General features: G+C 45.8%; 1 protein-coding gene across 8 annotated transcripts in view; it reads right to left on the bottom strand.

The window, feature by feature from the left end:
• Positions 1 to 13,567: 13,567 nt before the first annotated feature.
• Positions 13,568 to 22,662, bottom strand: part of add3a (adducin 3 (gamma) a) — a 100,677-nt gene continuing 91,582 nt past the window's right edge. For 6 of the 8 annotated variants that reach the window (XM_061064515.1, XM_061064535.1, XM_061064508.1 and 3 more), the window contains 3 exons: positions 22,033 to 22,153; positions 19,479 to 19,571; positions 13,568 to 16,371 (listed from right to left, as the gene is read on the bottom strand). In XM_061064515.1, the coding sequence (XP_060920498.1) occupies positions 16,121 to 16,371; positions 19,479 to 19,571; positions 22,033 to 22,153 (465 nt within the window). In that variant the 3' untranslated portion in view covers positions 13,568 to 16,120. The remainder of the gene's footprint in view (positions 16,372 to 19,478; positions 19,572 to 22,032; positions 22,154 to 22,662) is intronic. The other 2 variants (XM_061064549.1, XM_061064557.1) reach the window with 1 other exon arrangement.

Raw genomic sequence — 22,662 nt, 5'->3', positions numbered from 1 at the left:
TGTAGTTCTCCTGTGATCTTGTAGTTCTCCTGTGATCTTGTAGTTCTCCCGTGATCTTGTAGTTCTCCTGTGATTTTGTAGTTCTCCTGTGGCTTTGTAGTTCTCCCGTGATCTTGTAGTTCCTCTGGGATTTTGTAGTTCTCCTGTGATTTTGTAGTTCTCCTGTGATTTTGTAGTTCTCCTGTGGTTTTGTAGTTCTCCCGTGATCTTGTAGTTCCCCTGGGATTTTGTAGTTCTCCCGTGATTTTGTAGTTCTCCTGTGATTTTGTAGTTCTCCCGTGATCTTGTAGTTCTCCTGGGATTTTGTAGTTCTCCCGTGATTTTGTAGTTCCCCTGTGATTTTGTAGTTCTCCTGTGAGTTTGTGAACCCGTGAGTCCAGCTGCTCATGGCTGCGCTCAATAAATCCCCAGGGCTAGGGTGTGTGCTGTCGGACGGAGCAAAACCACGGCGGAGATGGAACTCTGCACACACAGATCCTGTGCTAAAGTTTCCCATTTTTTTGTATATAACAACTGATGACATCACGTTAACCCTTTATACTCCCATGCAAACACAAACACACACACACACACACAAAGTGCTTTTCAGCCCTGTCATAGTCAGTCATAAAATGTTAGCATTGTGTTTTCAGCTGGTTGACCATACTGAAAGTGGAATGTGTTCAACTTCCAAAAAGTCAAAGCATTCCTTGAATGGCACACTTCCCTCTGACTTCAGGGCTATGTAAGGGGGTGGGGGGGCTCACACTGATAAGGATGTGCCTGCGTTCTCAGCCATTAATCAGTGTCACTTAGGGAAATCCAAGCCTCCCATTAGCGTTCCATTGAGATAGTAGCTGACACAAAGACAAGGATCAGCCCACAAGACACCGCTCACAGTAGCTTGGTTGTACTGGATTGACCCCCTTTATGGCAGATGCACCCCTTTCTTAAGGGAGATAGCGTCTGTCCTCCACTCCTCCCCCACCTCCCTTTCTTCAGATGGGTGTGGTGGATGGAGGGGGAGAAACCATGGGAGAAAAAGTGTCTCTATTAAGGCTTTGTGAGCTAACATGTACACCCTCCTTTCAGGAGACCTCGTGCCCCGAGAATGTGGCATAGCGGTGATATATACCCGGTGCAACACACACACTCACACACACACACACACACACTCCACAGGTTCATGTTATAACTGTGGCAGAAGTCTGACGAAGCCAAGGATCCTGAGGGTTGAAGAGAAAGGGAGAAAAGGCGTCTTTTCACTCAGCGCAGTATGACTCAGGTCAAAGGAGGACGAAGGAGAAACATGCGATCTATCTGATTTGTGGTCTTTGATGGGTTTGAAAATCTGCCACCTGACCAGTTGTAGCTTTGACATCTCGCCGTATCTGATGTGTCGGCCTGAAGGGGCTTAATTAGGGTCAGCACAGCCAACTCCTCCTTATACTTTCCCCTCAGTTTTATCTCAGAAGTTTAAGAAGTTTCTCGTTCCAGAGATCGTGTTCGAGCAACATTGTTGCTGTGAAAACCAAGTTTGCCAATGAAAGTCAATAAAGACAAATGAAGAGGAAGTAGAAGTCTATAGGAGAGAACACAAGAGGAGTAAGCATTGCAGACATGATGGTGATGAACGCTGGTTGGAGGGCCCCCCAATTCATTTTTGCCTAGGGCCCCAACAGACTCTAGAATCGCCTCTGTTTGAACTCCTGATAACTAAAATATCAGGAAAGGCTGCTCCTGAAGTCGTCCTGAGTCGGTTGTTCACAGATCCACAACACTGTGATTATATCAGACAGGAGAGGAAAGAGTCCGACTTTATGACGACATCTTTAGCATTTAAACCGATGTGTCTAGAGTTGAGCATATTCAAAGTAATCGAAAGGACGTAGAAGAACATATTTATAGAAGTAATACATATATATATAGGCAGTTAAGTTTAAGAAGTATCTCGTTAAGAGATCGTGTTCAAGGCTCCGGGCAGCAGTGTCTAATATTCACAGACGTCCAGGATACGTCAGCATATCTCCAATAAATGTCTGCTGCTCTTTTTACTCTTTGTGTTTGTAGCATTCTTAACGATGTGCAAACTCTAAATCATCCATTTCTGTTTTCTAACTTATTGATCAAATTTGGTCATTCATGCCTTTGTTGGACACGCCCCTCACCTCTCATGTCAGAGCTCATTGGTCTAACCAAGCCGATCTTTACAGGTGCCTCATTGGTTGATAAATATATGTGGTTGTATGTGGTTGGTTTTATGCTGCATTCATGTGGTGTCGGAAACGTCGGAAAAAAGAGTTTCCGAGTTGTAAAACGCTCATGAATTCCTGCTCAAGTCGGAAACAATGACCCGGAAACTCAGAAAAAAAATAAGTGCCCGACTTCAGAATCGTCATCACCTGGGGGGAAAAATGCATTCACACATCTTTTTCGTAGCATCAACGTTTTTTTGTAGAACGACTTCCCAACTCGGAAACTCCCCGAGCACCCGAGCAGCACCTGAAGGCAGCACCTGAAGGCAGCAATACACCTACCCTGTTTAAATGATGTTTGCAATGTGTTTCTTGATGACCCTGATGAAGGCCACAAGCCAAGACGCGTCGGTCTAAACAATTGAATAAAGTTGATCTTCATACTTAAAGTGCTGCTGCAGCTTTTTGACCTCTTCAAGCCTTTCACTCTCCGAGCGTCCAGCTGACGGGTAGGTGGTGGAGACTCAGAACGTCAGAAGGAGAGAAATGCAGCCAGGAGGTTTAATTAAAACATTTAGTGTGTATTTCATGAAGTGTTAAATCAAATGGATCCCTTGTTATCCATCCATCACAGTAAAGTCTTGTCCAGTCTGTGAAGGTTTCACTGCACTCAGCTCAGTCCAGCCCCGTTCAGTTCAATACCATCGAGTAGAGTCCCGCCTGGGGGCATCCAAACTCTGCACAATCTAGCCTACTTCAGCCCTCTACAGTCCGCCCCGGCTGCCTGGCCGACCCCACAGTGATCTGGCAGTTCATGCAGTCAAGTTACAGTAACCTGCTCGACAAAAACAAACACTCGATCACACTCGGCTTACATCAGCACACCTCAGGCCTCGTCTGTCTCTTCCTTCCTGGAGCCCTGCTCTCTCGTGATAAGGAGGTTAAAGGGCGCCGTGTGTGTGTGCCTGACAAGGGGACCATAGATCACAATGAGTATCCATAGCTCTTCCTTTTTCTGCTGAGGAGGCGCAAACATGCCCGTCCATCATGCCCTTTGTAGAACCACATTGATCCCTGACACGGTTTGGAGCGGTATTAACAAATGATGGCGTCAGATTGGTGGAGGAGATGTGGTACTGTGTGTTGGAGATATTGTGACTCAAATGAGCACATCCACCAAATGACCAAAAAGCTGTTTAACCGATAATAAAGCATCATGTTCACAAGCCGAGAGGAAATAGGATGCTATTGATCTCCAATGGAGGGTTAGATTTCCAATGGTCAAAGGATCCAGGTCTCATTCTACAGGGGGAGGAGCCTGTGACAGAGTGGCCTATATATAACCCAGAGCAGGGAGTCAATAGCTAGAGGAACAAATGATACTGCAGCTGATGGTGATCCATGTTTGTAATTCCTCTGTGCAGTCGCTGCATCTGTTACACTGATCTCTTAATGCAAGAGTAAAGAGCCTCATTGGCCTGCCCACACAACGCTCCTGCCCTGCCCGGGCCTGAGCACGGTTACCTCCTGTACAAACGTCATCATACGAGAAGTGCTGCCGGAGCCTCAGGAGGTGGAGACCAAACTCAGAGCCAGAAGAGAAGTCCAAAAAAAGTTGTAATCACATTCAGCAGCTGGCTACACTGAAAACTAATTTTCAGCAGTTTAAATTTTAGTCCCAGTTCCTACAGCTAGTTCCTGCTAACCTTCAATGTCTGAAAAATAAATAATCTGAAGCTGGTTTTGTGAGATATGAAGTGATCTATGACCTTTATTGACCTTTTTCTGCAAGAACTGATGTGCTGGCGTGTTTGAAGTCCCACTGGCTTGTAAGGAACAGGTGTGTTAGCGTACTAATTAAAGCTCCGGCATGATGAGCTAATCACAATGCAATCCTCTGTAATTATGCTGCTGCTGCTGCTGCTCCCGGCGCCGCCCTGCATCACTGAGCAGCAGGCGAAGAGTGCAAGTCAGTTTGTGTTTGGTGTGAGCGAGGAGCGATTGTCTCAGGATGTCAGTGCTTGTGTTGTACGTATTGCATCATATCTTATTTTGAGCTAACACGTGGTGATGTACAGGAAGTGCATTTAAACTAGATCAATGACGCACTTATTAAATAGTCTTCACCATGTTCCTCTAACTCTAATATGTGTCTCTAGTCTGTCTGCAAACCCCCCAATGATGAGAAAAGTCCATCCTCTCCGTCTTCTGCCTGCTCCACTTTTCAGAATATTTGTGTAAGGCTACAGCTCCACCTCCGGCACCTCTCTTTCCTGCCCCCTGCGCTGGTAATGCGACTTCAGGGTCCGGGGCAGAGCAGAGATCCAGGGCAGCTGCATCTCCCATGGGCCGGCGTCAGAAACCGACGGCATCCTTCCAGACTGCTGCTGCAGCTAGCCGTTCGTCTGTACATGCCCCCTCCCCTAATCTCAATGACCCAGTGAAGAACCTCATCATCGGAGATTCAATAATTAGAAACATGAAAATCCGTAGCGCCAGCGTTTTTTCTTTCCCCAGCGCTAAAGTGCTGGATATCGCAGAACAGGGTCCGAGACTTAATACATTCCAACCCAGGAGCAGAAACCATCATTGTTCATGTTGGCACTAATGACATTCCCAAACAGCAGTCTGAATTGCTAAAATCTGACTTCAATAAACTTCTAGTCACTCTCACATCCCTGAACATCCATATATCTGGCCCAATTCCCACTTATGGCCACGGGGTGGGGCGTTTCAGTCGGCTACTGAGTCTGAATTCATGGCTTTACTCTGCCTGTATCACCCACAGTGTCAATTTTATTGATAATTTTAATGTGTTTTGGGAACGTAGGGGTCTCTTTGGTCCAGATGGCCTACACCTGAACCGAGCTGGAGCTCGGGTCCTTTCAAACAATTTAACGTTTGAAACCCTCCCTCCTCCGCCCCTGCACAGGAACTCTAAATGCCACACTACGACGTGCACGATTGGAAAAGACCGGCCCGTAAGACCGTGACATTCTCTGGGTCCCTGTCCCCTTCTGTGGAGCTCCACGTCGAAAATTAATTCAACTACAGGACTTGGACCTTTCAAGGCTTCTAGCACTTTCAATATTCCAGTAAAAATGTCTTTCCGATATCACCGAGGCTCAAAATCCCGATCTGCCACTGAACGTCGCAGCCTTGTAAACTCTAGTAACCTCCGCTCTCTGCCATGGACGCCACTAGCGCACGTCAGTAATGCGGCCCCAATTAAACTGGCTCTGATAAATGCCAGATCAGTGCTAAATAAGACTTTTATTCTTAACGACTTTTTCACATCCCAGGGCCTAGATTTCCTTCTGGTGACTGAAACTTGGCTGAACTCTAATGATGTAAGTCCACTTATTGAGCTTTCTCCAAATGAATGTTCCTTCTTTAAAACGCCACGACCCTCCGGACGGGGTGGGGGTCTGGCAGCAGTTTTTAAAAACAAGTTTGATTGTTATTGCCTTGCTCTGGGTTCCTTTTCCAGTTTTGAAGCTCAGTTCACTAAAGTGTGTACAGCAAACCCTCTTCTTATCATCATAATATATCGTCCTCCAAAATCAGATAAACATTTTATCACTGAGTTTGCAGTTCACTTATCGCAAATTGTGCCATCATTTGAAAGAATTTTAATACTGGGTCATTTTAATATCACCTTGTATGTTGTCCGTCAAAACCACTTGTGTGTGAATTTTTAGACCTGATTGAATCATTTAATTTTGCACAGCATGTCTCAGGTCCCACTCATAAACATGGCCACACTTTGGACTTGGCCTTGTCTTGTGGTCTTCCTGTTAACAATTTGGAATTAATGGACCCTTGTCTTTCAGATCACAGTGCCATTATTTTTAATGTGTCTCTCTCTGACCTGTCATCAAATGGTCTCCTCCCCATGCATTACTCTTGTTACATTAACTCTTCCACTGCCAGTTTAGTCTCAGCTGCATTCTTATCTGCTCAAGATACTCTGTCCGTTGAAACTTTTCCTACTGACCTCTGCACTGAGGATCACATTCAATTATTTAATGCTACCTGCTCCTCAATTCTCAACCATATTGCTCCTCTCAAGATAAAAAAAAAACAAAGCCTAAATCACAGCCTTGGCTTATTGAATCCACTAGAGCCCTAAGGAGGAGCTGCAGACAAGTTGAACACAAGTGGAAGCAGGATAAGCTTCAAATCTCACATGACATCCTTAAAGAGCGGCTGATCAGCTACCAAATTGCAGTCAAGGCAGCGAGAGCAAAACATTTCTCAGATATCATCTCAAAACATCACCATAATCCTAAAGTCCTATTCAATATTATAAACTCTCTCACCTGCCCCCCTCCTGGATGCTCTCTAGACACTCCCCTAGTAGAGCAGAAGACTTCCTAAAGTTCTTCACTGAAAAAGTTGCTGGCATTAGAAAAAATATCTCAGCCCCTACCAGGCACATCTCAGCCTCCCTGCCTTTCAACTGCTCTGCCCAGTTAAACTGTTTTGAGCCTATCACCTTAACCTCATTCAAAGAGACGGTTTTTAAAATGAAATCTGCCACCTGCCCCAGTGACATAGTACCTACCAAGCTCCTCAAAGATTCCTTTGATGTTACCGGCCCTTTTAGCCTCTCCATTATAAACAGCTCTATGTCAACTGGTGCTGTTCCTCCCTCATTTAAACATGCTATAGTGCAGCCCTTGTTAAAAAACCCCAACCTGGACCCCATACCACTTTCCAACTACAGACCCATCTCAAAACTACCCTTCCTTTCTAAGGTGCTAGAAAAGGTTATTCTGGAGAAATTGCCCTACCTTCATCATAATAGTATTCGACCACACAATTTTAATTAATCGCCTGCAGCATTGGGTTGGTGTTGGGGGCACAGCCCTGACATGGTTTACATCATACCTGAACAACAGAACCTTCTCTGTAAACGTAACCAACGCCACATCCTCCCAATCTGGTCTGAGCTGTGGGATACCACAGGGAACCATCCTAGGCCCTCTACTATTTTCAAATTATCCAGAAGCACAACCTCTCATACCACTTCAACGCAGATGACACTCAGCTTTATCTACCGGTCAAACCAAACAATCTCAGCCACATTAGGCCCCACGTCAGGAACCTTGGCTTTATCTTCGACTCAGGCTTTACATTTGATCGGCAGGTAAATACAGTTGTCAAATCCAGTTTCTTTCAGCTCTGTACAATTTCCAAGCTAAAACCTATCCTCCCATTCAGTGACTTACAGACAGTAACCTATGCGCTCATTTCATCCCGGCTTGACTACTGCAATTCTTTATATACTGGGATAAGCCAGTCGTCCCTGTCCCCTCTGCAGCTGTTCCAAAATGCTGCAGCAAGGCTGCTGACTGGAACCAAGAAGAGGGAGCATATCAGTCCTGTCAGTCCAGTCCTGATTCAGAATCAATTTTAAGATTGTGTTGTTTGTTTTTAAAGCCCTGAATGGCCTGGCCCCCCTTTATATTACCGACCTCATCTAGGCGCCTGAGATCATCAGACATGGGCCTCTTGGCTGTTCCCTGCTCACAGCTCAAGCTAAAGGGAGATCGGGCCTTTTCAGTAAAAGCCCCTAAACTGTGGAATAGCCTCCCTCATTCCATCAGGTCTGCACCCTCTGTTGACTCTTTTAAGTCCTGTCTCAAGACATACTTTTATATTTTAGCATTTGAGTCCTTTGGTCCTGAATAGACCGTTTCTTTCATGTTCCTTTGTTGCTTTCTTTATTTTGTTTCTTTCTTTATATATGTATATATGTATACATATATATATTTCTCTCTTGTGGACGTTGTGATCTCAAGTTTTTTTTTTTTATGTATTGTACAGCACTTTGGTCAGCTGTAGCTGTTTTTAAATGTGCTTTATAAATAAATATGACTTGACTTGACAAGTCATATTTGGTGGATGACACTCCCACAGCTAGGTGTTTGTTCTGCCCTCTGAGTCTGCCTTCTCACCGTAAACAATAGGACATGGAGCAAGAAAGCCCGAGTACACCCAAGCCCTTCCAGAGAGGGGGCGTGGTCAGACGCAACTCATTTACATATTTAAAGGTACAGACACAGAAACAGCCTGTTCTGAGCAGGGCTGAAATAGAGGGGTTTATAGGCATGATCAAATACAGGATCAGAGTGGATTTAGAACAAGAAACTTCACAGACATGTTTTGAGGAGCTCTGAGACTTATTTACACTGGTTGAAGAGGAGGAGGAGGATATGTAACCTTAAATAAACATTATTCTAAAGGCTGATTGAGATGGGCACAAAGAGTTTTTGTTTCTGTAACGTCTGCCGGATGGAAACTTTTTTACAGGGAGCTTGCAGGAAGAGGTCCTCGTAAATCCTCGGCTTTTTGCGTTCACACGTGCAGCTCATCCCCAAAGTGTCAGAATGTTTTTGTGAAAACACAGATATGAACCCTTTAATGACAATAAGAGGCGATTAAATCACAGCCTGTCAAAAAGTCAAGACCCCGCCTTTAATCCTTTCTCCACTCATCGAGCGCTCTCTTCCACAGACGGCGTTTTGGACGAACAAAATGTAGCGGCAGCTTGTTGTGAGACCGCGACTGTGGGTGGGTGGTCTCATGGGGTGTGCATTTGGGCTCAGACCTAACTGACCCCTTATGTTGTTTATCAGGCCTTAATTCATCCCACTGGCATCTGGGCATCACTGCAGTTTTTGAGTGGTGGGGTGTCTGGTCGGGTATGTTTGGGTGGGGTATGCCTGTGTGTGTGTGTGTGTGTGTGTGTGTGTGTGTGTGTGTGTGTGTGTGTGTGTGTGTGTGTGTGTGTGTGTGGAGGGAAGTGGGGGTTGCCCCGAAAAAGAAAAAAAAGGCCTATCATGGTTTCCACACTCCCCTAGTGGAGCATCCATCTGGACGCATGTAGGCTCATTGTTTTGACACTCACAGCGTGGTGCTGTCTGGAGAGGAGAGGGGAGCCGAGCGGAACACACACACACTCACACACACACACTCTCTCACACACACACACACACACCCCTCCTCACCTCCTTAACTGTGCTGAACATGATGCAACGGGACGGATCTGTGCGTAATGTGTGAGTAATTTATGTGTTAAAGTTATAAAAACAAAACAGAAAACACACTCAGGGCAGAAAAGTGACGACGGACACAGAATCAGAATCATCTTTATTGTGTCCACACACAAGGAACGTGACTCCAGTACACTTCTCTCTCTATGTGCAAGCATTTAACTTAAAGACAGAGTCAGTATCCTTCAAAATAAAATACAGACTAAAGTGAAGCTGCTCCATTGTCCCTTCTGGGCCTCCATACATGTGTGGTGATGACTGTGTCTGCAGAGACTCTGTCCTCTGACTGGATTTTACTGTTCTGCTTTGTTCTGGTTGACTCGGGACGTTTCTGGGCGGAGCTGGTGTGTTTCCTCCAGCCAATGACAGCGCAGCAGGTGAGTTTAGGAGAGGATACAATTCAGTGATTGGACGTGATTCAAACCGTTGAATATGTCGGACGTGGACGTAGCAGCAAAGAAGAGAAAGTAAAGTCTCTATATTCTAATAATCAGGAAAAATAAAGATCGCTAGCATTAGCATGCTAACAACAATGCAGCGCGAGTTGTTTTGGTTTCATGCTGGTGCTCAAGGGCGACATCTGCTGGATCAAAAAGTTGCACATTCTTTTAAAGGAAGCAGGGTGAGATATTTTGTTAAAAGCATTACTCACACATGTACAGAAATAACAAATACTGCTTTGTCCACAAGGGGGCGTCAAAAACGACACAAATGAAAAGTTCCTCGCCGGAGCTTTAGCTCTCAAATCTGGAAATGAACTCCCGAACGAATGACTCATAAATACAAATGAACTTCATCAGAGAGGAACCTTTATCGATCCCCGACATCGCCCCCCCTCTGGGATCGACCTCATCGTCATAATTCACTTCAACACTCAGTCAAATCTTTCATCTGTCATCCATCACCAAACAGAACAAAATGAACCGAGACTCGTCATCGAGCGTACAATATTTTATTGTCCACATCAGCAAACGTTGACAGATAAAGTGCTGCATATTGAGAGGACGGGATTACAGAGCAGGAAACACGACACGTGGAAGCTGAAAGTAGCGGTACGTTAAGACGAGGGGAGGTCGAAGCAGTCGCTCTGTTTTCACTCACTCGCTCCTCAATGAGTCTCGAGTCCTGTTCATTATCAGGATCTGGACCTGGTGCAAAGAGTCCCAGTAGGTCATGATTGGACAGCGGTGGTAGACGCTGAGTAGTTTTTTTTTATCACTGCTAGAAACTCCTGGAGTTCAATGACGCCATAGCGAGGAAAGGCATGGTCAGTTTCTTTTTAAAGATCTAATCTAAAGTACAAAGAGACGTCATCAGAAGCGATTGACGGTCCTCGTCCTGCATTGTAAACATAAACCGTCGGGGTCGGATTCTAAATACTCAAACATCTGATCGTACGGCTCCACTGGCTCCGACCACGGAGAGCGTCTCAACGGAGAGGCAGTCACGCAGTGCATGTTGGGATCATTACAGTGACTTTCAAGAGGGTTGACTTACGCTAATGGGTCCAGGGACCGCCCGGACTAGCCGCACGTTTATCCAATCAGGTGCATTCACTGAGGCTATGTTACCTTTGCGTAACCTACAGCGAAAAATAGGGAAAAACTAAATGTGGGTGGAGCGGTCCTGGAGAAAATCACAACAAGCCCACTGTTCAGAGGCGTTACGCCCATCAAGCGGCGAGTTGAGTGCTCCGGCGTGATCCCTAGCGTCCTCGCCTGAAACAGTGGAGCCATACGGTTACAGCGTGTCCTAACAGCACGCGATGCGGGCGAGTGTCAGCAACGAAATCAGCTTGACCTTTGACCTGTGTCAACACGGAGAAAAACTTTATTCAGCTCACAGCGAGCCGTTTGTTAACAGCTCGTCAACACAAAGGACCACACTTCAGCTTGTCCACCTTCAAAATAAAAGCAGCACACTTCAGTTTGTCCACCTTCAAAATAAAAGCACCACACTTCAGTTTGTTTGTCCTCCTTCAAAATAAGAGCACCACACTTCAGTTTGTCCACCTTCAAAATAAAAGCATCACACTTCAGTTTGCCCATCTACAAAATAAAAGCACCACATGTTATAACGTTTACAAGGGAAAACTAAAATCCACAGAGCAGAGGAGTAAATATTTAACGGATGCCGTGTGGACAGCGAGTGTCAGATCATATGCGATATCCAACGCTCGCATGCTGTTAGGACACGATGTTACCGGGAAGTTAGCACACTCATGATATCATTTTTGCATATTTCATTTTGCATCTGAGGGTATAAATGCAGTCAAGGCACATTGGCTGCTCACATGCACACAAAGTCCCCGCTGTGCGTGCGACACGGACACCGCCGCGTCGTATGTCGAGCTGTGACTGGTTTGTAGCATCACTTAAAGGAGAAATTGTTTGCTCCACTAATTCAACTCGTTCCATTGACGGCTACACGCCTGGGTGTGCTACCACGCAGCTCTGTACCGTTCAGGAAGCGTTACATGTTAGAGGTTATTCGTCCTCTGAAACGTAAATGTTTTAATTATAAAAACATGCTTCTGCGCAGCGAGCAGCGGGCGTTAGCTGAAAGGTGAGACACGCCCCCCCTGACATCTTTAATAATAGAGCACCATGACTTCCTCGCTGTGCGCTGACACTGCGTACAGAGCATGAAGAGTTAAAAATAACGTTCTTAAATACTGGGAGCGTTATTATTCCATAGAGGATACGAACAGAACACCACGTCTCAACTGAAACTCACCTGTTGACAAGCAACCCAAACATTCTCCTGCACTCTTTTTACTTCGTTTCCATGGTTACCACAGGTACTTCCTGTATGTACCTCGGGCAGTTGTATGTACTTTTATTTATTTGTGTTTTTTTTTTTTCATGCAGCGAGTTGAGAATAAAATTCAATGGTTTCGATTAACTTACAGTCCCGGTGATGTTGCATAGCTCTCAGTGACGACCTCTCGTCCAATCAGAATCCTCGGTCAGAACTAATTGTTTAAATTAACTTAAAGGGAAACACAATGACGTACAGTCTTTAGAATCTCAAAACAGAGCCGGGCAAACGCGGTTTTTATGTAAAGCATCTCTCTATCTTTACAGAATGTCGTTTAGCCCCGCCCCTCTTCCTTACAACGTCATCATGTCGTTATGATTGGTTGAGCACCCCGGGGAAGTCTGTCATGTCTGTTGGTCAAGTCACCGCGTTTGTTATCTCCTAATCTGACATCTTTGATCTAAGCATCAGTACCCTACAAAACTCACATTTTAACTCGTCGTGTACATTGTGAGCTGTGGTCGTGCGTCAGTGTGAGCTGACCTTCCGCCACGTCTTTCCCACATGCATACAGGGAACGCCGGGCCTTATTGAAGAGTACATCCGTGGTCATGTGTAGCTCCAGCATGCAGATACAGCGTCTGTGTTTCTCTCTGATTTCCATCCCTTTTTTTACGGGCCGTAGTGTCGTGAAGAACCACGTCTTGAGTCATTGTGCTCTCTCTCAACCTGTCAGCAGCTGTCTCCTTCAAAATAAAATAGAGCAGCTGTCTCCTTCAAAATAAAATACAGACTTCTCCGAAAGTAAAGCTGCTCCATCGTCCCTTCTGGGCCTCCATACATGTGTGGTGGTGACTGTGTCTGCAGAGACTCTGTCCTCTGACTGGATTTTACTGTTCTGCTTTGTTCTGGTTGACTCGAGACGTTTCTGGGTGGAGCTGGTGTGTTTCCTCCAGCCAATGACAGCGCAGCAGGTGAAAATATAATCAGAGTGAGGAGAAACACCAAGCGGATAAAGCTTGTTCTAAAACGAGGGTGAACCTTGTGTTGTCTTTTACCCGTGGACGTGGAGTTGGTCTGCTTCCTGTTGGACAGGCAGGTGACAAACACCTGCGGTTAGCTTGTGTTGGCGTGCGTTAGCTTGCAGTGTAGCTACAAGCAGTAAACGTACACACCACATCCTGCAGGGGACGGGGCTTCTGGGGGCGATGAGCCCAGGAGGAGGAGCCACATTTGAATGTTACAAACATTTCTACTGACTCCTCCTGTAAGATCACAGAATGACCTTCATTACGTGACATCCTGATTGAACTTTTCACACATTCATCTTCATCTTTAAGCATCCTGAATAAAGTTTTAAAAAGGCACCGTTTCATATTTCTCAAAGACACTGAAGGAAAGCGTTCGAGCAGAGGTCCATCTGTACTAAAATACTCTTCATATGTACACGTCATTCTGCAGCATTCAATTGATGATGATGGCGTAAATTAAGTGTGTATGGATTATGTGGAACTTAAAAAAAACAGTCGGAGGAATGAGGTGAGACGGGACGCACAAACATGAAAGATGAGCTTCTGTTTCTTAAAATACAGATTTTATTTGTGAATGTACACTGATTAGCGATACATCTAAAAGCAACTCCATTAGAGAACCATTTATAGGATTTCACAGGTCACAAAGAAGCTCGGCTCATAATCTGGCATGCCAAAGCCAAACTCGTTTTTTTTTTGTTTTTTTTAAACAGAAGAAGAAAAATAATTGATGGATAAGAGAGAGGCATTAGTAAAAGCAAGGTGCAAAACAGAAGAGGAGAAAATCAAAAGGATGCACATTCAGTTCGTGTGAAGCGACGAGCGCTTGCCAAAAGGTCGATAAAAAAAAAAAAGCCTAGCGCTCTCTGCAAACTACAGCCGACTGCGTACACATGGAGGATGAATAAAACAATTCCAGGCGGAGAGATGGTACCAAAGAAATATCTGAGTGAGAAAAACATGGTGTGTTAGTGTCAGTGTCACCCCCCTCCCCCCCTCTAGACTCACACATGTGCACTCCCATTTCAAACTCACACCTCCCTTCTCCACGTCTCTGTCATGTGACCTCAGCTCATCGCCCAGAGCTAAAAAGCTATCGTTTAACACGGCTAAACATACCCCCCCCCCCCCAAATCCAATACTTCACATTGCTCGCTGGGATATTGGTACATCTGTTTAAACTGCAGGGGGGGAGGATATGTGTCGACCCATCACACTTTGGCTTTACAGAGTTCAGCTGGGGGTCATCTGACGGCTACAACATCATCATGTTCGCCAGAGAAACGGCGTGGGGGGCTTTAGAAGCTGAAATGACGGCCGAGCGATCAAATAAAAACATAATGTCCGTGTTTCCTCTGTTTATCGCTCCAGCTCCAGGAGGATATTGAAGCGAGGGGGGGGGTTGATCAGAGGTCTTGTTCGGGTTGGTGAGAATCACTAACTCTTGTCTGATCAGGAATAAAACTACAATATGGCTTTAAAAACACACACACACACAAACACAAACACACCAAACAGAAGATGTCACCTCTCCAAACTCCACTACCCATGATTCCTATTTCAGCGGACAGTTTGATACACTTCCTGTTTGTATGTGACAGTTTGATACACTTCCTGTTTGTATGTTTGTCTTCTTCCTGTCCAGTTGAGAAGCAGAGAGCATTCATCACGTTTGACACCACAGAAAGACGATTCCTTTGTTTTTTTTCTTTCCTCCTTCGTTCGACTCACTTTCTGGGTCCTGACCTTTTTTCTCTCTCCCACGCCGTGCACGCCTTTGCTCGCCTACTTGCACAACTTATTACCGAAACACTTCACAAAATCTCCTTCAGCGGTGAAACCACCTGCAGCTAAGATGTGTTCTCTAACCACCAGAAAAGTGCAGCACAATCAAATAAAAATATATGGTTAGAAATCTATAGCCAACGTCTCCAGTTTGTTCATATATCTGAGTTATAAAGTAAATGTGCCCACTCTGAAGATTAAAATATCATTTGAGCAGTCAGGCATCGCTACGACATGCATCACATCTGTAACCTCTGCAAAGCGTACAGACGAGTACAAAACAGAGTGGACTAAAAAGCAAATCTGTGTGCAATTAAAAAAAAAAAGATCTGAATTCATGAGATGACAAAGTCGAACAGCGACGCTGTGAGATTGTTTCTGCTTTTCCTTTTGGCAAAACCAAACAAACACATCGAGATGAGGAGGAACAAATGCTACATAAATATTCAGAGTGAGTCGGCGGCTCTCTGAGATCACTGAGACACGCCACACGCTCGTTCTCACTGCCTCGTCCGGTCTAGAGACCCTCTACCTCATCTGAAGACGAGGGTTGTGTCGGAGCGAGCGAGCGAGCAAGCGAGAGAGAGAGAGAGAGAGAGAGAGAGAGAGAGAGATAGATAGAGAGAGAGGGAGAGAGAGAGATAGAGAGAGAGGGAGGGAGAGAGAGAGAGAGGGGGAGAGAGAGAGAGAGAGAGAGAGATAGAGATAGAGATAGAGAGAGAGAGAGAGAGAGAGAGAGAGAGAGAAACTCCTCTCAGAGTAAATCTAACAACACACACCCCGAGGCGGTTTGTCTCAGATCAGTTTTCCAGTGACTTCAGATTTCATGTGGCGTCTCAGTTTCCTCCCAAGGTGACCAGAACGTAAAAAACAAAAACCCTAAAAGATCGGGGGGGTCGGGATGGGGAGGGGGGGGTGTCGTTTCGTCGCAGTTCAATCATTTCTAATAACTGGAGGTGGTGAGCCAGTTCTTCAGGATCTAAACGGCCTCAAGTGACCCCTTCACAGCCTCACCTGAATCACCTGACATCTGCTGCTACTTTCATTTCAGACCCGCCCCGCCCCCAAACGTCACACACCTTCTTCTCTTCTCTTGTTACAAACCTGTTTTTTTTTTTTTTAAATGTCGTACGTTCTTCTGCCTTCTGCACAGAAAACTTTTTTGTTAAAAAAAAATCAAATAAAATTACAAACAAAAAAACATAAAATGACGTAAAAACGTAGACAAAAGAAACACCGACATGAAACAGAAAAGGTGGCTGCTGCTGCCCCTCCTCCTCCTCCTCCTGCCCGCCGCTCCGCTCGGCTCTCAGGCCTCCGTCTTCTCTTTCTTTTTGTTCTTCTTCAGGAAGGACGGGGTGCGGAACTTCTTCTTCTTCTTGGTGTTGGGCGATTTGGAGGGCGAGCTCTCGGGGGACAGCGCCTCCTCGATCTTCTCCCCGGTGCGCACTGTGATCTCCACGCTCTCCACGCTGGTGGTCAGATGGCTGATGCGTTTGGACAGCTCCTCGTCCACATCGCCGTTGTTGTCTTTGCCGTTCATCAGGCCCGTGTGGTTGTCTGAGAGCGAGCAAGAAGAAAGAGATAAGGACTCTGAAAAACACTTAACGATTACAGTATTACTAATCTGTCATGATTAATTACATTCACTTAAAGGAGCAGTATGTAACTCTGACCCCTAGTGTTTAAAATGGGTACTTCAGTCTAAATTCTAAACATTGTAGAGAGCTGTCTCCCCCCCCTCCTCTCTAGATTCAATGCTCATGCAGGTTGCCATGTGGTGGACACTGAAGCTTCAGTGTTTATCTAGCTCTGCATCGGTCTGTAAACCTTTCTGTGTTCTAACCTCTCTCCATTTTTCAAAAGCATCTCCAATATTGATCCTAGTTTGAGCATGTTTCTGCTCGTGGAGCTTATTAGAAACATGCAGAGGCTTTTTAGGTCGGGTACAATCACTTCTATCTGAACCAGTTCTCTTGCTCTTCCATCGCTGCAACACCTGTTGGTTTGACCTGATAACTGCTTTCATATCTGGCAAAGCGAGGGGCTTCTAAAACGGCTGTGTGTGTGTGTGGGGGGGCCTTAAAACCTTGGACAGACATGTGACAAACACCGGCCGGTTAGCTTGTCCTACCGTGCGTTAGCTTGCAGTGTAGGTACTTGAGGAGGGGTCCAGTTTGTTTTGTTTACAAACATTTCTACTGACTCCTCCTTTAATCAGATATCAGGATGGATCCTTAAAGGGGTCATATTATGCCTTGTCAGTGTGACATCACTGATCTAAGCCCATTGGCTCGTTGTGGCAAGCCCAGCAGCTCATGTTGCACGCCCATTAACTTCTGAAGCACGCCCATGATATGCCGTAGCACAGTAGTACTAAGGTGCTAATGTTTTTGCTCCCCTCGGAGCCAAAGTGGCTGCATTCCCAATATGGTAAAAGGGGCGTGACATTTCCGAGAACTGTGCTGAGCGACTGACCAATTACGGCAGAGCTGACAGGCCGACCAATCAGATCAGACTTGGCACATGTGGGGACTCTGAACGTGGGCACTTCAGAGCCTTAGAGAGAGAGTCAGAAGTGAGCCGGTGCATGGAGCGGCAGTACATGAAAACAGACACTTTTTTAGAACTTTAGCTATTGTGAACATACTTAGATTAAATATACAAACCCCAAAAAGGGCATAACACCACTTGTGCTTCACTCCCAACAGACGCACAGGCTCTCCCCGTGCTCCACATATTTCATAACACCTCTGTGTAAAGCTGTAGTGACCTGATAGCCCAGAGGCCGTGTCCTCCTTTCCCTTTAAAACATGAGGCTTTGAAGAGTCCAGTTCACCCGCTCCCTTAATGACCGCCACGTAACAGGTCTGCTGCCGCCCCGCCCCTTGCTGTGGGCTCAGAATGCAGGGCAGCGGCGCCACGTTACTAAAACCTGACAACCTCTCTGTTTATTTTCACATTAGCACAAAAACAGCACACAGGGGGACGTTCAAAAGCGGCTTGACCTGGTTTCAACATGACAAGCGGGTGACCTCATAGAGGTGGTGTCAGAAAATATGAGTCCCCCGGGGTGGATGTGCCGCGGCGGGTTAATTGTTACTCATCGTGTGGTTTTGCGCATTTGTGCTGGAGGGAAGCTGACAGGAAGTCGATCCCTCAGTGTCATTATTTACTACTTGTAAAGACGCCACTGTGATCTGCGAGGTGCACAAACCGGCTCAGATGTTACAAACCACATTTCTTTGTTGAGGGAAACAAAAACGTCTGATTTGAGAGACAACAAGAGGAGACGAGTGAATAAGCAGACATCATTGGCTGGGACATCAGAGCATGTTTACAGGTCTGATATTGTTTTACATCACAGGAAACGGAGGCTAAAGATGGCGTCCCGATGAGAATATTATTCACACAGTTTTAATTTATGGTGCTTATGAGGAGCGTTTTCACATCTGTAGATCGTTTGCTCTGGTCTGAATCATGGACCAGTTTGTTCCATTGTTGCATAATCACCTGAAGTTGGGCCTGTGTTCACACGGGGACGTTTACAAGCAGACATGAATGAGTGAGAATAAAATGCTCTCTGATAGGTCAGAATTTCTTCTAGTAAAACTCCTTGAAGTAAACAAAGACTATTTGTCTCCTGACTTTTACTTCTACCTTTAAATGAAGAATGTGTGACATATCATAGATCAAGTCTATCCTGTGTAAATGTGTCTCTGAGTCATGACTGTTTACAATGAGTAAGAAGCTCGAGTCCCGCTGGCTGTGTTGTTGTCAGAGCCGTGTTTACATGGACGGGACGGTCGGCTCCTCTCCTTGTGTATAAAACTGTTTTAGTCAAGGAGAGAAGAAGAACATACTCACTGATTATTTATTTATATTTATTTGGATGTAAGAGTTTTTAGATCACGCTCATTCTGTGTGAGTTTACATGAAATGTGAAGCTACGAGCTAACTAAAGAGCGCTAACATTAGCATGCTAACACAACAATGCAGGACACAGGTGACTGCAGCTGGTGCTTAAGTATGGTGCGTTCTAATTGAACTCCTTCATGTGAACTCGAGTGGAGGGGGGGTTGGAGGTGTGTCTCTGGAGGAGAGCGGAGGCTTCAGTATGGAGGAGGCGTGGCCAAACAGCAGTTTGTTTTGGTTTCATGCTGGAGCTCAAGTGCGACATCCACTGGATCAACAAGTCGCACATTCTTCCTTTAACAGGACCAAACTAATAACTTCCAAACTGACTATCAATAAGCAGTAATAAGGAGGGTAAACTCTTCGTTAACGACCTGTGAGCTACAGACTGTGGTCATTTAGAAAAAGGCACTAATAAGCACTTAATGACTAATAGGCAGCCAGTATGCTTATAATTAGCATGCTAATAAGCGACTTGTTAAAGGTGAATATTGTGACCTTGATTTTAAGTGCTACAAAGATTTAAATATGAGTTTCTATCTCCGCCTCCTTCAATTGTGATACAATGATTTTCTTGTAGAAACAGCGTACCAATGTCCTAGCCTAGTGGTTAGTGCGCGTGCCCCAAACACAGATCGAGCTCTCACTTCATTTGAATTGACTCTCATGCAAACATCTGATGTTAAAGACACTTAAAGCGAGGTGCTCTGTTTCTCTCTCTCTCTCTCTCTCTGTCTCTGGGTGAGTTATACCTTCTTTAGCTGGAGTGCTTTGCGGGGACTGCGTGAGAGACACACACTGAGAGAGAGTGGAGCCGTCGTCAGAGGTTAGGTCGTGCTCTCCATCTGCAGGGAGGGTGGGTGGGGGGGAGGGGGGGGGGGGTCGGCGGGGGCGAGGGGTGGATGAGAGGATTGCAGGGTGGTGCGGAGAGGATTGAAGCAGAGGGATGACAGCAGGGGTGAGCGGGATGAGAGGTGGATGACAGGGGGAGGATTTGGGGATGAAGGGTCAGAGGGGGGTGAGGAAGGGGGGACAGATTAGTGGTAACACACATGTTAGAATCAGGCCATGCACAGCTGCCTTTCCACAAAATTGACACAATCCTCGTCTGCTGATGGTCAGCTGTTATCTGCTGCTCCTGGCGGCTGAGCGAGCACTGGAACGCTTTGTGACTCTTAATAACCCGCGGTGACGATGTGACGTGTCGATTGGGAAAGACGCCCTGAACAGTGACTTAAAGTTCCTGTGTCGACTTTGGCGCCCCCTCTGGACAAGGCGGTTAATCGCACCTCTTTGCTGTTTTTGCCACGTGCATGTCTGAGTATTCTAGATAAAAATCACTGCCGACCGTGCTTCTCCATGAATCGTTTCTTTGCACTCTTTCATGATTGAAACTCTCCGTGCACGATGTTCCAGTGCAGCTCAGCATCAGAAGCTTCAGCAGTATGTAACACAGATTATTTTATTTTTTTTATAGATAAACGTCATTCTCATATCACTTTAACACATAGAGCAGCACATTCTGGGTTACACGTTCACTCGTTCACAAGTCATTCATGCACAGCCTCAGCACACACAGCATCCTGCTCTGCACAGGGAGCATGCTCGTTTGTTTTCATTGTTACATGCACGATGCAAGAGGTCAGCGTTTTATAACATAAACCGTAAATACACAAAGCTGCATAAGTGCGGTCGTGTTGTGCCCCTTACACACACTGACTGTTTGTTTAAACCATTCAGGAGTGTGTGTGTATGTGTGTGCATGTGTGTATTTCCAGGCATGTATCAGGCCATTACAGACGGTCTCCAGCTTGCATCCAGATTGGCCACTGGGGATTCATGGGGCTGTGGGGGCAGCAGTGTCATAGCAACGGGCTGCGCTCATGTGGCGGGTGTGAAGACCTGCTGTTAGTGCAGGCTGCCATCTTACTCATCATACATGTGCACACACACACACACACACACACACACACACACACCTGCACTTTGTTTCATATGCACTTATCAGCCTTTGCATGATCTTATAAACATGCATGAACACATGTGCACCACACACACCCGTATACAAACACACACACTGATCTGGTCTGACGTGGCAGGACGCTGTGCAGGATAGGGAGGAGTTGATGACCCCCTCCCCTCTTTTACTATCTGTTCTCTATTGATTTTTTCCACTGCCACTCTGAAAGGCAGCAGGACAGAGGGCTAAAATGATTAGCATTGACTATCCTCTGTGAGTGTGTTTGTTTGTGGTAGTGTGTGTGTGTGTGTGTTGCAGATAAAGGCAGCAGTGGAGCCCATGGGGAGAAGCCCTCATGTTAAAGGTATATAGGTGTGTGTGTGTGTGTGTGTGTGTGTGTGTGTATATAGTATAGCGAGTCCTCTGGGGTCGCTGCTAAGGTGACAGTGCTGCACACTTTGAATCTTTATCAACAACAAATCTGCAGAACAGAAATCCATCTGCAAGTCCAGATCTGTGCACGGGAAGAGGAGAGGGAGAGAGGTTGTTGAGTTTTAAGAAATCCTGATTCAGTCTGAGCTCAGTTTGAAATCCGCTCCAGCTGTTTGAGCCGATTCAGAGCTGTTGGAGAATTTTTTTTTTTTTTTTTTTAACATCTCTAACAGGCGTCAGCAGGACATGTGGCCACATCTGGCTGAGAGGGCCGTGTGTTATCTTCAGAAAGTGTTGCAGCTGTGACGAGGACTAACAGCCTCTGTTCATGTGGCGCGCGACATAACCGCTGGCGCCCCATGATGATTTTTATTGTTAAAAACAACACTAATGCATGCACAGGACTAAATAAGCAAAGAGATAAGACACATGGCTTTGTCTGCAGGGGGCGCCAAAATGACACAACCCCAAAGTTACTGAAACATTAAAGACAGCAACGAGCTGCTGGAACATTTTGTCTGCTCAAACTCTACTCTTCATGTTGCACTAAACCACGGCTCACAGAATGATCATTTCATGGATTTCCAAACCTGCTCGGTGATCTGTTGTTGAATTCACAGATGGGTGGGATTGTTTGTGGGGCACACTGCAGGACGAGTCTTTGGCTTTGAGTCACTGCATGCGGGTGTGTGTGTGTGTGTGTGTGTGTGTGTGTGTGTGTGTGTGAGTGTGCCAGTGTGTTCAGTCCATATGTCTCTCAGCGTGACTCGGCTCCTTTGCTTTCTAGAATCAGGTGTGCACACCTCTGAACATTCCTTAATCTAACGACCGCTGTGTTTGATTTTGCATATTTATTTAAGTGTGTGTGCGTTCATGTGTGTTTGTGCGTTCATGTGTGTGCGTGTGTGTCATACCGCTGACGCCCAGTTGCCTCCGATCCACGTTCTTGTGGTCCTCCAGGTCCTTCTTTGACAGCTCAGTGAAGGGGTTGGGAGGCAGGGGAGCCATCTGCTCCTCCTCTGTGGGCACGTATGGCTGGGAGGAGACAGGGAGAGAGGTGAGCAAGGGAGCACGCACACACACACACACACACACACACACACACACACACACACACACACACACACACACACACACACACACACACACACACACACACACACACACACACACACACACACACACACACACACACACACACACAGTCATGAGCCACATGCATGCACTCTCTGAGATGACTGACAAACTGTTAATCAGAGCAGGAACACATGCACATACAACAACACATCTCTCGTTTTCCACGTTGTGCACACACAAACAACTTAACAGAACATACACGTTTAAAGTCACACACACACACCGGTTCTGTCTGAGTAGAAAAAACATTTATGACTGCATGAATGTGCGGCTCATAAAAAGATGAAAGTGCACATGGAGCACATCACACAGAACTCAACTAACCACCAACTCTGCACAGAATCATTCTGTAAACACAAACGTCTCGTTAACAGACATGTTTTCAAATCCAATTAACACCAAACGCA

Source organism: Labrus mixtus, chromosome 2 (assembly GCF_963584025.1).
Source record: "Labrus mixtus chromosome 2, fLabMix1.1, whole genome shotgun sequence".
NCBI classification, from domain to species: domain Eukaryota; kingdom Metazoa; phylum Chordata; class Actinopteri; order Labriformes; family Labridae; genus Labrus; species Labrus mixtus.
This window is presented reverse-complemented; position numbering and strand designations above follow the sequence as displayed.